General features: G+C 42.5%; 1 protein-coding gene across 1 annotated transcript in view; it reads left to right on the top strand.

Moving 5' to 3' along the window:
* znf462 (zinc finger protein 462) overlaps window positions 1-15,764 on the top strand; it is a 50,422-nt gene that overhangs the window by 25,462 nt on the left and 9,196 nt on the right. The window contains exons 2-7 of the mRNA XM_080476836.1: window positions 1,280-1,530; window positions 1,722-6,940; window positions 7,456-7,590; window positions 9,924-10,345; window positions 12,049-12,167; window positions 13,350-13,547. Coding sequence (XP_080332962.1) covers window positions 1,320-1,530; window positions 1,722-6,940; window positions 7,456-7,590; window positions 9,924-10,345; window positions 12,049-12,167; window positions 13,350-13,547 — 6,304 coding nt within the window. The 5' untranslated portion in view covers window positions 1,280-1,319. The remainder of the gene's footprint in view (window positions 1-1,279; window positions 1,531-1,721; window positions 6,941-7,455; window positions 7,591-9,923; window positions 10,346-12,048; window positions 12,168-13,349; window positions 13,548-15,764) is intronic.

Below are 15,764 nucleotides of genomic sequence, written 5' to 3'. Positions count from 1 at the left end.
AATCCCTCCTCAGTCCCTCCATTGTTCTTAGAATGAGATCTATGTTGAAAAAATGGGGCCTTCTTGGTATTCTGAGTGATATTGTGAGTAGCATTTTGGATGAAATCAGCTCACTGTCTGGTTTCTGGTCGAGTTTCCATCAATTTTTTAGAGGTACAAAATCTTTGTGTAGGAATCTGTGAAGCTTGATATTTGACGTATTGTTTTGAAAATTAGAATCTCTTAGTTGCTTGTGCCATCTGTCCATCTTCTATACATCTTCATTCAGTTCAGTGTTACAGATCCCAGCTAGTAAAATGGTAAAAGATTATTTAATAAAGTTTTGTTATACTTCAAATTTCAGTGTTTTTTTTTTTAATCAAATGTCAAGTCCAAGAAAACTATACAGTGACTGTTTGTGCGAGATAAATGTTGAAAGCATCAGATGAAAATAAAACATTTGAAAACAATTATAAGAATTTTAACACTATGTAATAAGTAGGTATATGGGTACTTTATATTGGCAAGTAACTAAAAGTTAGTACTTGTAGTCAACCTTTAAAAAAATGGGTACCGTGCTTTCCTATTTTTTTCATTTCTCAATGTTTGTAGCATTTTCCCACAGCTTTTAAAATAATAACAGCCAATGAGTCCATATTTTTTTTAGCATATTTGGATTGTTTTGCACCCACATTTCATTTTGGTGTTAGGAGTTGTGTTACGACAGTGTTTTTATAATTGTGTAATTTTATTTTTCATTTTTTTTTGCAAGCTTTTCCAATCTTAAAATCCAAGTAAAACTGACACAACAAGTCATACACATTTTCTGCTCACATGGTTAAATTATGCAGCACCTTTTTTTAGCACCTTGCAAATTGAAGAAGCTCTAAAAAGGCAAATGAGGCTTATTTTTTTATATTATATCTGAGAGCACAATCATACACATTAGAAAGCACCCCCCCCCCCCCCCCCCATTGTCTTACTTGTTCTGTGGAAGAAAAAAAAAAAGGTGTGTCTTTCATCCTGCACCTGATTATTCTTTGTTCACAGCAGGAATCACCAGTAGTAATCATCTAACATCATCACCAGCTCATTCTGACGGAAGGGCACATTAAATACACCGAATATAGTGGCAGTGTAGCATCATATAACGCAGAAGCATTGGACCGACTCCAGTTTACACATTTTAACATACATCATTTGATGCTTCTATTTGTTCTGTAAAATATTTCAGCCTGTGCCTCTTCCGAACGTTTAAATTCAACTCTCCGCATGCTTTGTTCTTTTTCCGTCTTTATAGGTTTCCCTGATTTTCCAGGGACTTCTACCCCGTTATAGTGATGGAGGTATTGCAGTGTGATGGCTGTGACTTCCGCGCCGACTCCTACGACGACTTGAAGACCCACATACAGGAAGTGCACACTGTTTTCCTGCAACCTGCAGATGCAGATGGGTCTGACTCTCTGAAAGATGAGGATGAAGACGAGGAGGAAGAAAGGGAACTTGAAGATAAGAATAACAAGGATTTTACACCTCCTCAAGCCGGAACAAGTATGCCGACCACTTCGATACACATGTCGTTCATTTATTGAGGATTAGGTAACATTGTTAGTATACAATGTAGTATGAGCTGTGGCTGTTTTTATAAACACAAGCAGCACAAAGTCTAAATAGTAAATGCAAAATATTATTGTGCTGTTTTTTTTTTTTTTTAACATGTCTCACGTATTTTCTCCTTCTAGGCCCCGATCCTGCTGACAGTCCTAACCAAACATCACAGAAGCAGACAGCTGAAACACATCTGCAGTTTTACCAGTGCAAATTCTGCGTCCGTTACTTCAGATCGAAGGCATTCTTGAGGAATCACACCAAAAAGGTGCATAATGTCGGGGAGGAAGATTCAGATGCAAGCGTTTCCTCACCAACAGCTAAGCAGCCCAGCTACACCGTTATAAGGCACAATGACCATTCAAAGGTGTATTCCTGTCAGTATTGCACATACAAGTCTCCACGGAAAGCAAGGATAATAAAACACCAACTTATGTATCATAATAAAGGTCCTTCGGCTACTGCTGGAGATCCTCCTGAGTACGTGGAGACTGGGGAGGAATCTAACTCGGCCAGTGGGCTCACGACAGGAACATTTGCCTGCGAATGGTGTGACTATCAGACTGACCAGAAGGACAGCTGGACTAGCCACGTGGTTAAGGAACACAGCGACAAGGTCAAGATAGTTTCCTGCATTGCAGATGTAGAAGGGGAGGCGAGCGCAAGCTCACCCAAGCCAGATTCTCCCGCCTCTTCCCTCAGCCCTACGAGATCAAAGATGAGTTCTGATGATATTAGTGGAAAAGACGGGTCAGGAGCAAAGACACCTGAAAATGCAGTGGCAAAGACAGTCGCCTTTCAATACGCACAGATCAGTGCAATCACACCCAACAGCACAGGTTCCTCCATATTGTCGAAGAGGTTTGCGTCCTCAGACGTCTCCAACAGTGTCACAGAGATGGACGCGAGCTTAATCAATGAGGAGCACTCCAGGAGCAGCTTAGAGGATGACGATGATGATGAAGAGTTGGGCGACATGGATGATCCCAGCTATACAGGAACCTTGTCTGCAGATGCAAAGCAGCTATTAACAGATGAGGATAATAAATTACTGGAGACTAAAGGAATTCCTTTCAGAAAATACATGAACCGTTTCCAGTGTCCCTTCTGCTCCTTCCTCACCATGCACAGGCGGAGCATCTCTCGTCACATTGAAAACATCCACCTTTCCGGCAAGACCACAGTGTATAAATGTGACGAATGCCCGTTTATTTGCACCACCGCTCTGAAACTCGGCGCGCACAAACAGAGCCACAACTCCTCAGATTTAGAGACAATGGATCTAACCAGTGATAGCCCAGAACCTCAGAATGACAATGCAGCGGAGCCCGTTAATGGGGGGAATGTATGTTCCAAAGTCAATGGAAAAAAGACAACCAGCACATCAAACGACCAGCAGAACCCTCACCGCTGCACACTGTGCAGCTTCTCAACCACCACTCTGAAAGGTCTGAGGGTGCACCAGCAGCATAAGCATTCCTACTGTGATGACCTAGATTCTACTGTCTTTGAAAACCAGCTGACAGACCAGCCCGATTCTGAAGTGGATGCCTCTCCAATCTTGCTGCAAAAAACCCAGACATCCATTTTAGGCCTCGCCACCAAAAAGTCCCTAGTAACAGGGAAAAGAGCCAGGAAGTCCATTAATGACTTGCCTTTGGATTTGTCCTCAGTCAAAAAGAGAACTAGAATTGATGAGATTGCCAGTAACCTTCAAAGTAAGATAAGCCAAAGCCAGCAGGACATGATCATAAATCTGGATGACATGGATGATGAAGATGTAGGAGAAAATGTCAGTGCTGATGAGAGTGGAAATTTTGACAACACAAACCCAATCTTTGCCTACAGCACACAACTTCATGGAAGAGAATCGGTGCTCACTCATGACGGAGGCAGAATAGGAAAACGAAAAAGCAATCCCAAGTCCAAACCTAGAAACATTCCTTTATCACTGATTCTCTCGGATGATAGTGAAAATGTCTCTGTTGATCCCAACGACGGCACTATTCAAGAGAGCATTGAATATTCGGAAGAAGCTGGAACCGCACGTTTCTACTGTAAACACTGTGACTATCACAACAAATCAGCTCGTAGCGTCAGCACCCATTACCAGAGGATGCACCCATACATCAAATTCAGCTTTAAGTATATCCTGGACCCAGAAGACCAGAGTGCAGTCTTTCGCTGCTTGGAGTGCTACATCGAATACACAAGTTACAATGACCTGCACCAACACTACATGGATCATCACCCTGAAGCGAGCAATGTGCTCAATTTCAACCAACCACATCTATTGTACATGTGCCGTTTCTGTTCCTACACGAGCCCCAATGTCAGGAGCCTAATGCCTCATTACCAAAGAATGCATCCCACAGTGAAGATTAACAACGCTATGATCTTCTCCAGCTATATTGTGGAACAGACCCCCAAAACGGCTGAATCACAAACTCTGAGGGAAATACTGAACTCTGGCCCCAAGAATTTTAATTCGGCAACATCGATGCCCAGGTCGAGTGGTTCAAGTCCAGTACTAAAAGCTGCTTCCAAATCCCCCGAAGCTAGTGCTGAAGCAGAACCTCTCAAAGAAGCTATGGGTGGTAATGTAGTTGTGTATGACTGTGATGTGTGTACCTTTGCTAGCCCCAATATGCACTCAGTATTGGTCCACTACCAGAAGAAACACCCGGAACAAAAGGCGTCTTATTTTCGTATCCAGAAAACCATGAAGGTCATCTCAGTGGATCAGTCACAGCCGGTTGCCAACTCTTCATTCAGCCCCAGCATGTCTACAACTCCAAAACATTCAAGTGCAGCACTGTATGGAACAGATGATGAAATGTACTACTGTAAACACTGCGTCTACAGCAACAGGTCTGTCGTTGGGGTGTTGGTTCATTATCAAAAACGACACCCAGAAGTGAAAGTGACGGCTAAATATATCAAACATGGCGCTCCAACTCCTGGTTTGATGAAGCTAATGGATGAATTGCAGATTGCAACTCCTAAACAGTTTTTGAAGCAGTTTCAAAATAATGGCCACAGCGGATCGAATAACTCAAGTCCCAAACCTGGCAGTGTTGAGAAAGGTGAGGATGAGCTGTTCTTTTGCCAGCACTGTGATTATGGCAACCGTACTGTAAAAGGGGTGCTTATTCACTACCAGAAAAAGCACAGAGAAACCAAGGCCAATGCCGATCTTGTACGCCGTCACACTGCAGTTGTGCGGAGTCAACGCGAGCATGCGCAGATGGTTCAGTCAAGTAGCATCTCTTCTGCGATGAACGCGGCTCCTCCAGACCCAGAAGACGCCACACCTTTGCGTTCCCTTAAGTGCAGACACTGTTCCTACACATCACCCTACGTCTATGCCCTGAAAAAACACCTGAAGAAAGAGCACCCCACTGTGAAAGCCACCGCCATGACCATTTTACACTGGGCCTACCAAGATGGTATTCTGGAAGCTGGGTACCATTGTGAGTGGTGCATTTACTCCCATGCTGAACCCCAAGGCCTGTTGCTCCATTACCAAAGACGTCACCCCGAGCATAATGTTGATTACGCCTACATGGCTAGCAAGCTATGGGCTGGTCCTGAGACCACCCATCAAGGGGGCAATCTGGAAACGAAGCATTACAAATGTAAAGACTGTGCCTTTGAGGCCTGTTCAATATGGGACATCACCAGTCACTATCAGGCAGTTCACCCATGGGCTATCAAAGGGGATGAGTCTGTGCTCCTCGACATCATCAAAGGGAATGGCCCAGCTGAAAAGATCCACCAGCAGGTTGCCACAAATTTTGCGCCTTTGAATTGCCAGTCTGTTGAGGATGATGGAGCACTGGTCATTGCCACTCCACCTCAAGAAAGCAACCCTCATCCTCCCCACCCACGCCTTTCCATCTCAAATAATGCTTATCAGTGCACCGTTTGTCTGTCGGAGTATAACAGTCTCCACGGCCTCCTCACTCACTATGGGAAGAAGCACCCAGGCATGAAAGTAAAAGCTGCAGATTTTGCCCAGGAGGCAGACATCAACCCCAGTTCTGTGTATAAGTGTCGCCACTGTCCATATGTAAACTCCCGCATTCACGGTGTGCTAACTCATTACCAGAAACGACACCCATTAGTGAAAGTCACCGCAGAAGACTTTGCAGATGACATAGAGCATATCGCTGACGTACAAGAAGGAGATGACAAGTTTAAAACGCAAAGGCAGGGCTATGGGGCGTACAGATGTAAAATGTGTCCATACACACATGGGACACTAGAGAAACTCAAAATCCACTATGAGAAATATCACAATCAGTCTGCCTCTGATATGTTCACTCCCTCTCTGACACATTTCTCTTCCGGTAAAGAAATGGAGCCAGTAGCTGAATGCAGTGTTAGCAATCTATCAAGTGCAGGAAAAGTCCAGGAGGTCAGTGAGTTGGACCTTGCTCTCTCTCAGTTACCCATCAATAAGACGGAGAAACATGCAGTATTCAAGTGTCAGCTCTGCAAATACTTTTGCTCAACCAGGAAAGGCATCGCTCGCCACTATCGTATCAAACACAACAATGTCCGTGCTCAGCCAGAGGGGAAAAACAACGTCTTCAAATGCGCTCTGTGTTCATACACAAACCCCATACGCAAAGGTCTGGCAGCGCACTACCAGAAGCGTCACGACATCGACGCCTATTATACTCACTGTCTTGCAGCTTCCAAGACTTTGACCGACAAACCGAACAAAGTGATTGCTGCCCCCACATCTGACACAGAAAATACAGAAATGACTGAAGAGCTACGCTTGGCTGTGGAGAGAAGGAGGTGCTCTCTTTGTGGCTTCCAGGCCTTCAGCAGGAAGAGCATTGTCTCGCACTACATTAAACGCCACCCAGGTGTCTTCCCCAAGAAGCAGCATTCAAGCAAGCTCGGCCGCTACTTTACTGTTATTTATGCCAAAGAACCTGAGAAGATTGCTGACGATGCAGAGGTAGAGGACAACAAGGAACTACTGGAGGTCCCTCTTCAACCCGAGCAAGACGCAGATGCTGGATGGCTGCCTTTCAAGTGTCTAAAATGCTTCCAGTTGTCCTTTAGCACGGGCCAGCTGCTCTCTATGCACTACAATGACCACCACACCATTGACTTAATGAGGGACTTTGTGGTGTCCCCTCTTCCTGAGGATGAGGAGTCCGAGCTGTACCAGTGTTCTCACTGTGAGCTGAAGTTTCTGGACCTCCCTGTTCTGGCTAACCATCTGCTGAATCACAATGAGGAGTTTCACAAAAGAGCCATGAGGATGGAGAAGAGAAAACAGACTCTCAGCAAACAGAAAACTGCAGATCTACCTGAGACCAAATTTGACAAGGTAAGAAAATGTGTGCACTCACTATGAGAAGTTCGCCATTGTTGTGTTTTTTTCAAACATCAAGATACTTTAAAAACCCTAATTTACTGCTATGTCTGCTGTAGTAATATTCAACCAAAGCTAAAGTGTGGAGATATTTAAAGTGATAATTATACATTAAAACATTTTTTCCTACAGTGTGAGTATATGTGACAGTGCACATTAATGAAAAATGATAATTAGTTTTATAATAAGTTCATCAAAACCACCATACCTAATTTAGTATTGAATAATTGAATAATAAATGTAAGATTTGAGTCACTTTGCAGCTTCTATTAGAGAAATTAAAGAAATATGAAATGGTGATTTCACATTATGGAAAATACAGCAGGTGGGCAGTATTAATAAAGATTACAAAGACCTGCCTGTATGAATTGCATAAATATTGTTAAAAAAATGTATCTTGTAAAGTGATTTTATGACCATAAAAGTGTTAAATGAAAAATGATTTATTGCTTGTTTTCGTCTGTTTTCAGGAAAATCCTGTAAATAAAGTTCCTATAGGATTCAGGTGCAACTTCTGTGTAGAGATACATCCAACCCTCCGCGCTATCTGCAACCACCTGAGGAAGCACGTCCAGTATGGAGAGGCCAAAGAAGGACATGTCAAAGTAAGTAACTTTTAATTATCATCATCTCCATGTGAAAGCCCGAATGCAAAATTTGGATAAAACTGCTGGCAGGTGCATCTTAAAAACGATTACAATGGGAAAGCAGATGTTTCTTTAATTTCATTTTAATATTCATACGTCCAGCTATTCTATATTTATTAAGCACAAACTGATATAGGTCAAGCCTTCAACATCAACAATAATGTAACTCAGTATTTCAGAGCAGTTTTTCCTATTTTATGAAAAGGAAAAATAATCATCGAAATGCTTGAAATGTTTTACTTGATGTTATGAGTGTAGAAAAAAACAACGACCATTTCACAGATAATAACAGTCTCTGAGATATCGGTGCACTTAAATATTTACCAAATAATATTCCTTATTTGCAGCCAAGTTAAAAAAGTGCTATTCTACATTTTGGCATGTGCTGAACATTTATTTGCAAATTATATACAAAGGGAAACAATTACGCGTTTTGGTGAGTCACAACAAATTGTGGATGCACTGAATCATAAAGTCTGTTAATGTAGTGAATATGTCAGTCGTGTCCCTGCGCTGTAGAGATTTCGACACATGTTGAGAAACAGAAGACTATTTTTCTGTTATCCTCCGTTCATCACGGTGATCTGTTTTACTGCACTTGTTTTTTTTTTTTTTTTTTCAGTTTTGTTTATTAACTGCCCGGGGCTTCAAAATAGTCCGTCAGTTTCCTCCAGTCAATACAATCCCTACTGTCCCTTTGCTGTGGACGGGGACTGGATTCGTGAGCCATAACTTTCAGGGCAGCGGCGGGTAGCCACTCGAACATTAGTATTCCACTGAGGCTGCCAGTGAGGGGAAGAGGCCCAAGGATCCAACGCCTCACCCAAATGTAGGCCTGGTTCTCCCATCAGACAGCCTGTCTTAATGTATCTAAGATGAGATGGTTTGAGGCCAGGCAGAATCCTGCATTCACTTTGAAGGAAGAAAGAAAAAAAAAAAAAAAACTTCAAATTAGACCCGATTTGGCTTAAATTTGAGTTTTAGATGTATTTTTAAAAAGTCTGCCATGGTGATGTGTGTGACTGACTGACAATTTGCGAGATGGGGCTTTGTCCATGCACGGCATTCCTAGCACATGGCTTAAACTGTGTTTTTTCATCCATGCGCAGGGCAACAAAAAATGTCACAAATAGAAGTTTTAATTCAAAAGCTCCATCGGCTGCTTATACAGAGTGATGAAGTACAGGCTCGGAGTGCATTCAGGGACTGGATGGCAAGGTTCGGCCAGTGGATGCCACATCTTATTTATGGCTGCATGAAGTGCAGGGTCAGGTCCTTCCACAGAAGAATGAGTTTCCTCCAGGCAGTAAAGAAGTCATGGTGATTGTCTGTCTGCTTGTGATGGCTGCAGTAAGCGGCTTGCACTCCGGCAGACGGAGGAAGTGAAAGGAGATGGAGGAGTTTTACTTCTCAGTTTGTGTAATTGTATAAGTACTTGTTTAAAATAAGTGGGGGCTGCACATTGATGTAATGGTTAACATGTACAGTATGATATGACACAGTGTGCGGGGACTTCTTTGTGTGTGTGTATTTTCTCCTGATACTAATATTTCCTCCCACAGTCAAACCACGCATTTGCAGCTGGTCACTGTAAATTACCTGTAAATGTAAATGTGTTTGTATGACGGTGTCAGTCTGGATTTGCCCCGTGATGGACTCGGGACCTGTACAGGGTGTACTCTTCCATTACCGGCAGTCAGCTGGGATTGGCTCCGGTCCCATGTGACCCGGCATTGGCTAAAGCAGTATTGAAGATGCATAGGTTGAAAAGTGCTTATATGGGGTTGTGGTGATAGGAGTTGGTTATCACTGTGCCAAACTTAAACAAGAAATCAATTTGTTGTATTAAGATTTAAGATCTGCCAAATTGTAGCAGTTCTAGTGATCTTTCTTTTTTCTCATCAAAACATTTATTATTGTCAGTGCACTGGAAAACCAGAGGTCTTATTTTAGGTCAGGGTTAAAGTTGGCCTTAGGTAATCGTTACCTCATACTCTTGAGTCGATCATGCAACATAAAAAGCGAAGGCACAGATTGAGAGAAGGCTGTAACTAAAGCTTAATTGACAGTGATTGCAGGGATACAAAAGACAAAACGGGAGGTGTTTAGACAGATGCTTAACTGTGGCTCATGTGCTATTACACAATGTATCTCAGGGCGACAAATTCCAGACTCTAAGCGATGAATAAAAAGCCTATTTTTCCTTTTGTTTCAGTACTTGGATTCCCTCTGACTAACTATTTTAAAGGTACAGACGAGTGGCTGACCACCTTATAAACTTTGTTTTGCAGCAGGAAGCCACTGAGGTTCCACTGACTCTGCCCACGGAGACTCTGACCAACGGGAACCTCGAGGAGAACGAAGCGCCCGAGGTGGATGGCTTCGATGAGTCTGTGGCCGTAACGATGAGCCCATCCTACTCCGCGGCTTCTGGGGGCATTGCCGTTGCCGTGGAGACCCTGGATCCCGAACCGGATGTCGCTGAGGGACGTGCGGCCGCGCTCGTGGCCGCTGCCCGCGCAGTGGTGTCAGGGGGACAGCTGAACCAGCGCTTAGCCACAAGGGGTCACCCGTGTGCCCAATGCGACAGAGTCTTCATGTCCATGCAGGGACTGAGGTCCCACGAGAGGAGCCACTCTGCCATGGCGCTGTTCAGCAGAGAGGACAAATACAGCTGCCAGTACTGCCAGTTCGTCTCACCCTTCAGACACAAGTGAGTAGAAAGATGCGCGGCATGCGAATGGGGGCACCTTTCAAACTGCCGTCACCCGATGAGTAGATTAGATTAGATCATGGAAATTTGTGTTGAAAATGCTCCATTTATCTGGAGCTGACACAGCAGTGGTGGGAGCTCCCGGTCCTGGTGGGCCACAGTCCTGCATCTTTTTAATGTCTTTCTTCTCCAACACACCTGCATTTATTGAATGTGTCATCCCGAAGCTGTTCAGAAAACCTGATAACGCAGCACTCATTATGATCACGTGAATTGAAGCGGTGACATGTTTAAGACATGCAGGATTCTGACACTCCAGGACCGGGAGTATGCACTGATGGCACAAAGTATTCGTTTTTCCATGTCACATTTACCAATTTAGAAAATGAGCTTGAACTATTGAATGTCCTTTTACTTTGGCTTTTATTCATGGATATATGTTGTAAGTTCATTCTGTAATCTGTGCATACCCCCTCCACTCTGCTACTATATTTGCGTATATCCTTCTTCTCTTTTGTTCTTTTTTTATTCTCTTAACATTATTTTTTGGGGGAAATCACATGAGGCCAACAGTGTAGAGTAATTTTGAATGTCTGGTCTGTGACTTTAAAGGACCTTTAACACCTCAGTCCTGCTTGATCAGTGGCTTTCACTTTTTAAAATGTTTACTGTGCAGCTTTGCATTGTATCGTTCATTGAAAATAATGAGAAAGAAAAGAGATTATTTAGCTAAATCATGATATTACCGACCGTGAGAAACTCTGACAAACACACTCCCTCACTGTGGTATTTAAACACAACATGTGTAAAGTAGCACCTCTTGGACATCTTTTCTTTGCATGAACTTATCAGCGAGCAGTGACTCTGATATTAATATTAACAAGTTACAGTCAAAAAAAAAATAAAGCGTGTTTACAAAAAGTATCCTTAGTGTTGGTGCATTTTAAACGTTTACCCCTCTATACGTTACCAGTCCTTCGCCAGCTGTGCCTCAAATCATCTGGATGTTATACTCATTTTGTCCAGAGCACCGTTTTACACCTTATTCTGTTTACCGTGTCGCAATCCCTTTGAATCTCCAATCTTCTCTCAGAGTCCCTGCCTCCTAGGAGAGTAAGACAAACATTATAGCAAGACAGACATTTTGGTAGTGTGATTTGTTTTATCCATCACAGAGACACACAGAGCGAGTGGGAAAGAGAGAGTCCTCATCTCCTCTGAGCTCCCAGGTGTAATCCCTCTGTACTGTATGTGCCCTGACCCAGAAAGAAGCCGCATTCCCATGCCACCTAGGAGGCTGGCATTAAAAACACAGCTATCGTCCCCACAGGCACTCACACACTCATTCCCACCAGGGGATTGTGGGTAGATGAGTTCACCCCACGGCTCCTTGTTCTGTAGTCATTGGAAATGTGTGGCTGTTGTTTGTGAGGTAAACAGAATTGAGCGCTTTAGATGCTGCCGAAAAAACCCTGCTGTTGAAATCATCAAAGTGGAAGCTGTAGAGAAGAGCTCGCTCTCTCTCTTTCTGTCTCTCTCTCTCTTTCTCCCCTGTACACTATTCTTTTCACTTTCTCTCTTTATCTGCTATCCTTTTTCCCCCTCATTTCATCCATTTTTTTCCTTCTTTTATCCTCTTATCTCATATCCTCCTGTCTGTTTTTTATTTATTTTTTTATTTTTTTATTTCCTCTCACCGCCAGTCTGGACAGACATGTGCAGTCTCACCACGGGCACCACAAGCCCTTCAAGTGCAAGCTCTGCCCCTTTAAATCTGCCTACGTGAGTCGCTTGAAGAGCCACCTGCATAAGGCACACACGGGTAAGAACAGACGCACACCTAACTTACATCACATCTTACTGCTGTCTCCATGACTAACAAGGTATTCCCAAACAGCAACCTCTTGTGATCTTCTTTCACATTAAAAAAAAATAAAATATGCAGCCCCTGATGTTTCCTCTTCAAAGTAAAGCAACTAGTGGATTAACTTTAGCAGCATCTTAGCCTTTCACTCCATACACTTGTAAATTGAGAATATTGAGCAGAACAAAATTCAAATACAGATTCTTAGGCTGCCAGAATGAATATGTAAAGCAAAAGGAATTCGAAAGTTCTACAGATCAGGCAAACACAGAGAGGCAGTCACAAAGGTTAGATTCATCATTAAACTTTAAACACAAATGTAAAGAAATGGGAGAAAATCAACACCCAGAGGAATATCAGTCACCATACAGAAGGTCTCAACCTGTATATATTCAATATCTAAACAAGAAGCATCAGTAAGTCAGTAGTACTTATTATTTCTAAAAGATTTACTTCCAGCTATCATGACTGATAAAAAGTGTGATTTCAAGGAAATTTGCACACTACTAAAACTATTACGGAACTGTCGCATTAAAGATAATTTTGACAGACAATGTTGTCTGATATGAACAAAACCCTCCGCAGAGCCAGTTCTCTGAGGAAGCGACTCCCATTATTCAAGCACTTCTGGTAAGTTCCTTGTTACGGTCAGATCAGATTTGCGTGCAGTGGCTCTGCTTCTCAGGATGCTGTATGAACAAGGATGTTTGCCAAATCCATTGAGCAGAAACAGGAAGCGCGATGCTAAAAATTCCTCTTGGGAGCATTCAAAACACCCAAGCGTCTGAATAACACACAGCAGCAACACCGTAATCAGTCTCATTCCGTATAGGAAATTCGGGCCATAAATTAGTGAGAACATCAGTGGGATTTTAATCAACATGCATTGATTGTCAACCCCTTTTTTAAAGTGTTTCAGCACGTTGTAGTACTTTGAAGGTATTTCACTTTTAGTAATTGTTGCACTTCATTTATGTTAACACCATAACAGAACACGCATTGCAAGTGAAGAGTTGTACTCATTGAAATGCGTTTACTCATGGTGGAAGATGAATCTTTAATTGTCGCAGTTTTGCCATTCGTGCGTTGATAAATTAACGGTTTAAGCCGGGTTACTCATGTTTCCTCATTTCCCTCCAGGTGAGCAGCACACCTATAGGTGCTTGTCGTGTCCCTTCTCCTCCATGACCATCAGCCAGCTGAAGGAGCACTCCCTCCGAGACCACGGCGAGGTCTTGACCCTCCCCAAACTTCGAGCTGCTACCCAGGCTGCACACGCTGCCCTCAGGCCCTCCCGGCTGACCACTAACACAGAGCAGACTTCCTTGGCCCCGGATGGTATGAAATCATCCTCTCTTTTTTTTTCTTTTTTTAATAGATGGGAGTTTGTACGATAAGCTTGCCAGGCCAGATTTGGCAAATCCTGATTACTGTATTAAAGTTGCAGTTTGAGGTTCTTGGAGACAGACTGACTGACTGACTGACTGACTGACTACCTACAGTCAGATGAATGAGAGGACTGCAGTGAACGCCAGGGAGATATCCTCAGTCTGACGGGGAGATTTGTGTGCACGGGTTGAATAAATTAGGCTCTGGCTGTTCAGACTGCACCACCTAAGCCTTCGGTGTTGATTATGACACCCATCCTTGCAGAATATGTTCAGTCGGTGAGGTAGCTTCTCCCTACATTCATGTAGCAGTAAACTCCTTGATGTGATGCCATGTTTTAGGTGTTTTCGTGGCTTTGCAGCGGCAGCTTTAGCTTGTAGACGGTTCTTGGCAGCAGCTGTCACCTTGCTGCTGGAGCTGTGGAATCTTCCCTGGAGCTGAAGCAGGGCAGCATTCCTCATTGCACCATCTACCACTGTCAGCTGTGCCCCACCAAGACAAATGAAGCATTGAGAAAGAGCAGAGTTGACATATTGAATGTCTCTCCACTGTGCCAAACTAGCTACCTTCAACTGAAACGTCTGAAATTTTGGACAGAGGCAGTTTGTGTTTTTCTGGCAGTGGGTTTTGAAAATATTACTATTTGCTTGCTTCTTTTTAGATTTATTTATATTTTTGAGGGGATTTTCTGTGATATTTGTACTGGGCTCCTGCACAAAGCAAAACAAAAAAAAGTTCTTGGAAATGCAACCGCATTTCTACTTGGAGCAAAAAAAAAGAGAATGTCAGTCTCTTGGTTTGAATATTAAAGAATTATCATTGAATAGTGTAGAACTATGCATCAAGTTAAAACATAATTTTGTCCGATTTGTTCCAAGAACAAATGGTAATCAGGGAAAATAATTGGCTTTTCCAAAAACAAATGCATTTTCTGATAAAATATGATGTACACAAAAAGTTAACTTTGGGCTGCCAAGGTTTGACTTAGTTGTGGTGTGAGATTAGTTTTGGGCTTAGGTTATTCCAAAAGAGATATGCAATAAGTACATATACTAATCCCAGAAATAATCCAGTAAGCCATTGCAAGGTACTAAAAGCCATATTGCCACATTAAGAAAAAAAAACCTTCAGACTCTAATGAACATACTTTTCTTGCTTAAAGCCATTGAGAGAAAAAAAAACATTTTTATTGTATTTGCAGTCAAACTTAAACAGCGAGTGCAGTGAATGGACAATGGGAAGATGAGGGTAATTAATTGGACGAACTTATTTTCCTGCAGGGTTTGTCATTTTCATTTTATGAAAGCAAACCAGAATAAAAAAGCAATAAACGGGGGGTTATTATTTTGGAGCTGAAACGTAATATGAAATGTTGTTGGAGAGCTAACTGCTTTCTATGAGTTTATGCATTTCTTCAAAGTAGAGGTGTGTTCAAAATGTACGTTCAACACTCTTCATACAAAGCCAGTGCTCCAGTAGTGCAGAGAAGAGCTTCTATTAGATGAAATGTCAGAGAACATCAGATTATACACAGAGAAACCCAGATAAGTGCCTCGTTGTAAAATGAATACAGATATGGATGCACAATGACTTTTACCATTGTAAATCTTTACATTGCCATTTTATTCTAGTCCCTCTCTGCTTGTTAATATGCATTGTTAACTTTAGTCTTCTTGAAACATAGCCGGCCTCATACAGGCACCATCATATTCTGGTTCTCTCACAAGAGAGTCACCTCTCTCTCTCATACACTTTGGCGTTTAACACATTTAAAAAGACACATCACCACCTGACGACAGAGTGCGCCTTCCGTCTGCTGCCTCATCTCCATGCATCTCCTCAAAGCAGAGGATATTAAAAGCATGAATCAGCTGTGGCATTGTTTGATTCATATGAATTCCTCTGCCTTTTCTGCAAAAGTCAGAAATTAGATCTCAAGAATTTTACAGAGTGAAAGTATAAAAGTTTTTTTTCTCCCTTCTTCTTCTTCTTCTTCTTCTTCTTCTTCTTCTCCTTCCATGCTCCCACGTCTTCCGAGTGCTGAATGAGGCATTTTTCAAACGGATAGATATTCTATTAGTGTCACTGCGGTTTATTTATTGATGTGTCGGAGCCTTAAAGTAGGACGAGAATATGAGCTTCCTCACTGATATTATAGACTCTTGA

This window comes from Lipophrys pholis (genome assembly GCF_963383615.2).
Source record: "Lipophrys pholis genome assembly, chromosome: 12".
NCBI classification, from domain to species: domain Eukaryota; kingdom Metazoa; phylum Chordata; class Actinopteri; order Blenniiformes; family Blenniidae; genus Lipophrys; species Lipophrys pholis.
This window is presented reverse-complemented; position numbering and strand designations above follow the sequence as displayed.